We start from the raw sequence: 3,250 nt of genomic DNA on the forward strand, positions 1-3,250 counted from the left end.
CATTCAGGTGTGCCATATCTTATATTACTGTACCACACATATCCTCTACCAAAAACAACACTTTTTGCAATATGACCACCTTCATGATAACCATTGTGAATGGTCATCTCATGATAGTTATGTACATTATGATACTGATATCACTACACAACATATGATTTTTATGTACAAATTTAATGTATTTATCCTCACGCATTACTGCAGAACCATAGTATGTTGTATGTTAGGGAACTCAAAAGTTCTAAGTACACAGGCATGTACATTGTTATTACAACTATTTATGTTCACTTTCACACACACATTTTGGGTAAAGGAACTGATGCTGTTAGGTACTCATAAATACAGAACATACAATAACTGTTTGTTCAATATTTACACATGTAAATGTAAAACTAATGTTATTGTTAAATATAGTTGCCCCTGGAGGACATGTGTCACCTGAGACGGAACAAGTGTCTTCACCTGGGTCAGCCAGCTCAACACACCTAGAAGGTGAGTGTATCAGTTGGTGGCCATATAATATGTGCTCTTCTATATGTTATGTTGTCATGTTCATTATTTGTTTTGCACATGTTCTTTAAATAGGATTACTTAGTGTATGTGAAAATGAAGTGTAAGGCAACATGTATTGTGTTACTGATGTTAACTATCATGTAGGAGTTGTGAGTTTAGAGCAAGTTTTCATTCACTCATATTTCATACTGAGTCCAAACATTATTCTTAAGTCAAGGTAGTTTTTAATGTGAGGTTATAAAACGTATGGAAACATGTTAGTTGTTACTTATGACACAGTAGAATTACATAGTAACACAGCAGAGATTAACATGCCATTTAATAATGTGTACATTTATTTGTAGAACATGATGAAGAGGATTATGATGATGATGATGATGATGCCGCCGCCATAGACACACAAATACAAGCAAGTGACCATGAAGAGGTTCCAATTGAAACTGTTTTACCGCCAAATCGTCCAGCAAATACCACATACGATGCAATTGTAGCTTCTGAGGGAAAAATTGTGGAAGCAGAAAATCGTCGCCATTCTGACCTGATGACAGTGCTGGAAAGGATGATTGCACTGCAGGAAGAAACAGTTTCACAATTGGCACATCTCCACAGAGTCTTCATTGAAGTGCCTAAACAGTTGCAAAAAATCAACACCTCATTCGAAGCATTAGTTGTTCAACAAACACAAGCTAATTACTTGAGAATGACTAATGTACCACAATTCAACTTGAACACCTCACAGGCAGGATCTGTTCATGCTGGTCAGTTTTCACCACATGCTTCTGATCTTCATTCACCAGGTCCGAATGTTACCGGTCAAGTAGCAGACATTGCTGTGCAGGTTCCTGACGACATCCTACCGCTGCCATCTGTACAAATTCAACAGCTGACACCTACAAAGGAGGCCACAAAAACAAAACACAAGCAGTTACTACTGACCAGTTTTTGGTCAAAAACAACAAAAGACACACATGAAACAGACCAACCATCACTTGTGCAGTGTCTACCAACTTGCTCACATGTGTCAGTGGGCACAAGCCCTGTCGGTGAGTCACTGGCCACAAGCCCTGTAGGTGAATCACTGCCCAAAAGCCCTGTAGGTGAATCACTGCCCAAAAGCCCTGTAGGTGAATAACTGCCCAAAAGCCCTGTAGGTGAATCACTGCCCAAAAGCCCTGTAGGTGAATCACTGCCCAAAAGCCCTGTAGGTGAATCACTGCCCAAAAGCCCTGTAGGTGAATCACTGCCCAAAAGCCCTGTAGGTGAGTCACTGGCCACAAGCCCTGCCCGTGAAGTGCCAGAGGCCACTCAAAGTGGCTCTGTTGTGGCTAAAGTTGGTGGCAAACGAAAAAGGAAAATTCAAGAGACAACAAGCAGGCCTGTTACTCGCTCTCAAAAGGAACAAAAAAATTTTTTTTTATAATTCACAAAATATGTCTTTGGCCTTGTTTTGTTGACTTCAGATTATCTAATTAATATTGTATGTATGCTGAAGACTGTGTTGTTTCCAAACTTTCAAGTATGTTCTTGTACACGTGAAGTTTTGGAAATGTTAACACTCCTAATTAATGAATAGTGTTATAAATATTTATGTATTAATCGTCTGTTCAGTAATGGTCCACCAGGAGCCAGTTGCTAAGTTTAGAGAAGCTGCCATTGACTTTGCAGCAAAACATTGCATTTGGGTGTGTTACTTGATGTAATCATTGCATGTGCATATTATTCACATGCAATTATAAAAGCACCTATTTAACTGCAAACATCTTTCTTGTACGTGTACAGCAGGATTTTGTGTTAAATATTACTTACCTTTGCTGGCCATTGTAATGTTGTCCTTTAATCATTTATGTGTTCTTGTTTCAAGAACATCTCTGAATTTATACTAATATATATGTAGTATGTATGCATATATGCACACACACACACACACACACACACACACACACACACACACACACACACACACACACACACACACACACACACACACACACACACACACACACACACACACACACACACACACACACACACACACAAACGCACACGCACACGCACACACACACACACACACACTGTGTGTGTGTGTGTGTGTGTGTGTATGTATATATAGTACTATCTAAACTGGTATAGATGTATTTACAAAAAACATACACTTCATGCTTCCTTGTGAAAACACAGTATTTAAATAATACAGGCCTAATGTTTGAGAACTATACTAAGTGTGAGCCTCTAACATTATTGGGCGCAAACAAATGTTTATTACTTAATTCACTCATGTTTATCACCATTTAAATAGGTTTCATACAAGGCCTACTTACTGCCATCACTATGTTGTGTGTACTCCTGCAATATAAAAAAAAAAAATTATATATATATATATATATATATATATATATATATATATATACATATATATATATATATACACATACACATACACATACACATACACATACACACACACACACACACACACAATATACATATAGTACAATATACACTTTATATATATATATTTATGAGAGATATATATTTATATATATATAGATACACACGTATTTAAACTCATGCAGACAGGGAGTTAACCAGACTTTCAAATACACACAGAAATGTATGTGGGAAAAAAACATTTCATTTTGCAGGTGTGTGTATTTACTGATATGGCTGTCTAAGCACTATTTTCACACAGTGCTCTTTGTTATTTTTCAAGAAAACTCAATGTTACTGAATTAAAAGT

General features: G+C 37.0%; 1 protein-coding gene across 1 annotated transcript; it reads left to right on the forward strand.

Moving 5' to 3' along the window:
* Nucleotides 1-329: 329 nt before the first annotated feature.
* LOC142470819 (uncharacterized) lies at nucleotides 330-1,906 on the forward strand. The gene is made up of 2 exons (XM_075577589.1): nucleotides 330-492; nucleotides 858-1,906. Exons 1-2 carry the CDS (start codon nucleotides 396-398, stop codon nucleotides 1,643-1,645), a joined length of 885 nt encoding a protein of 294 aa, XP_075433704.1. The 5' UTR covers nucleotides 330-395; the 3' UTR covers nucleotides 1,646-1,906.
* The last annotated feature ends 1,344 nt before the right edge of the window (nucleotides 1,907-3,250 follow it).

Source organism: Ascaphus truei, chromosome 1 (assembly GCF_040206685.1).
Source record: "Ascaphus truei isolate aAscTru1 chromosome 1, aAscTru1.hap1, whole genome shotgun sequence".
Taxonomy (NCBI): domain Eukaryota; kingdom Metazoa; phylum Chordata; class Amphibia; order Anura; family Ascaphidae; genus Ascaphus; species Ascaphus truei.

What these genes read in the sequence shown, in the direction of transcription:
- LOC142470819 (XM_075577589.1), top strand. Translation starts at nt 396, where the DNA reads ATGTTATTGTTAAATATAGTTGCCCCTGGAGGACATGTGTCACCTGAG. An exon ending in CAGCTCAACACACCTAGAAG is followed by an intron (nt 493 to 857) that starts GTGAGTGTATCA and finishes ATTTATTTGTAG; the next exon opens with AACATGATGAAGAGGATTAT.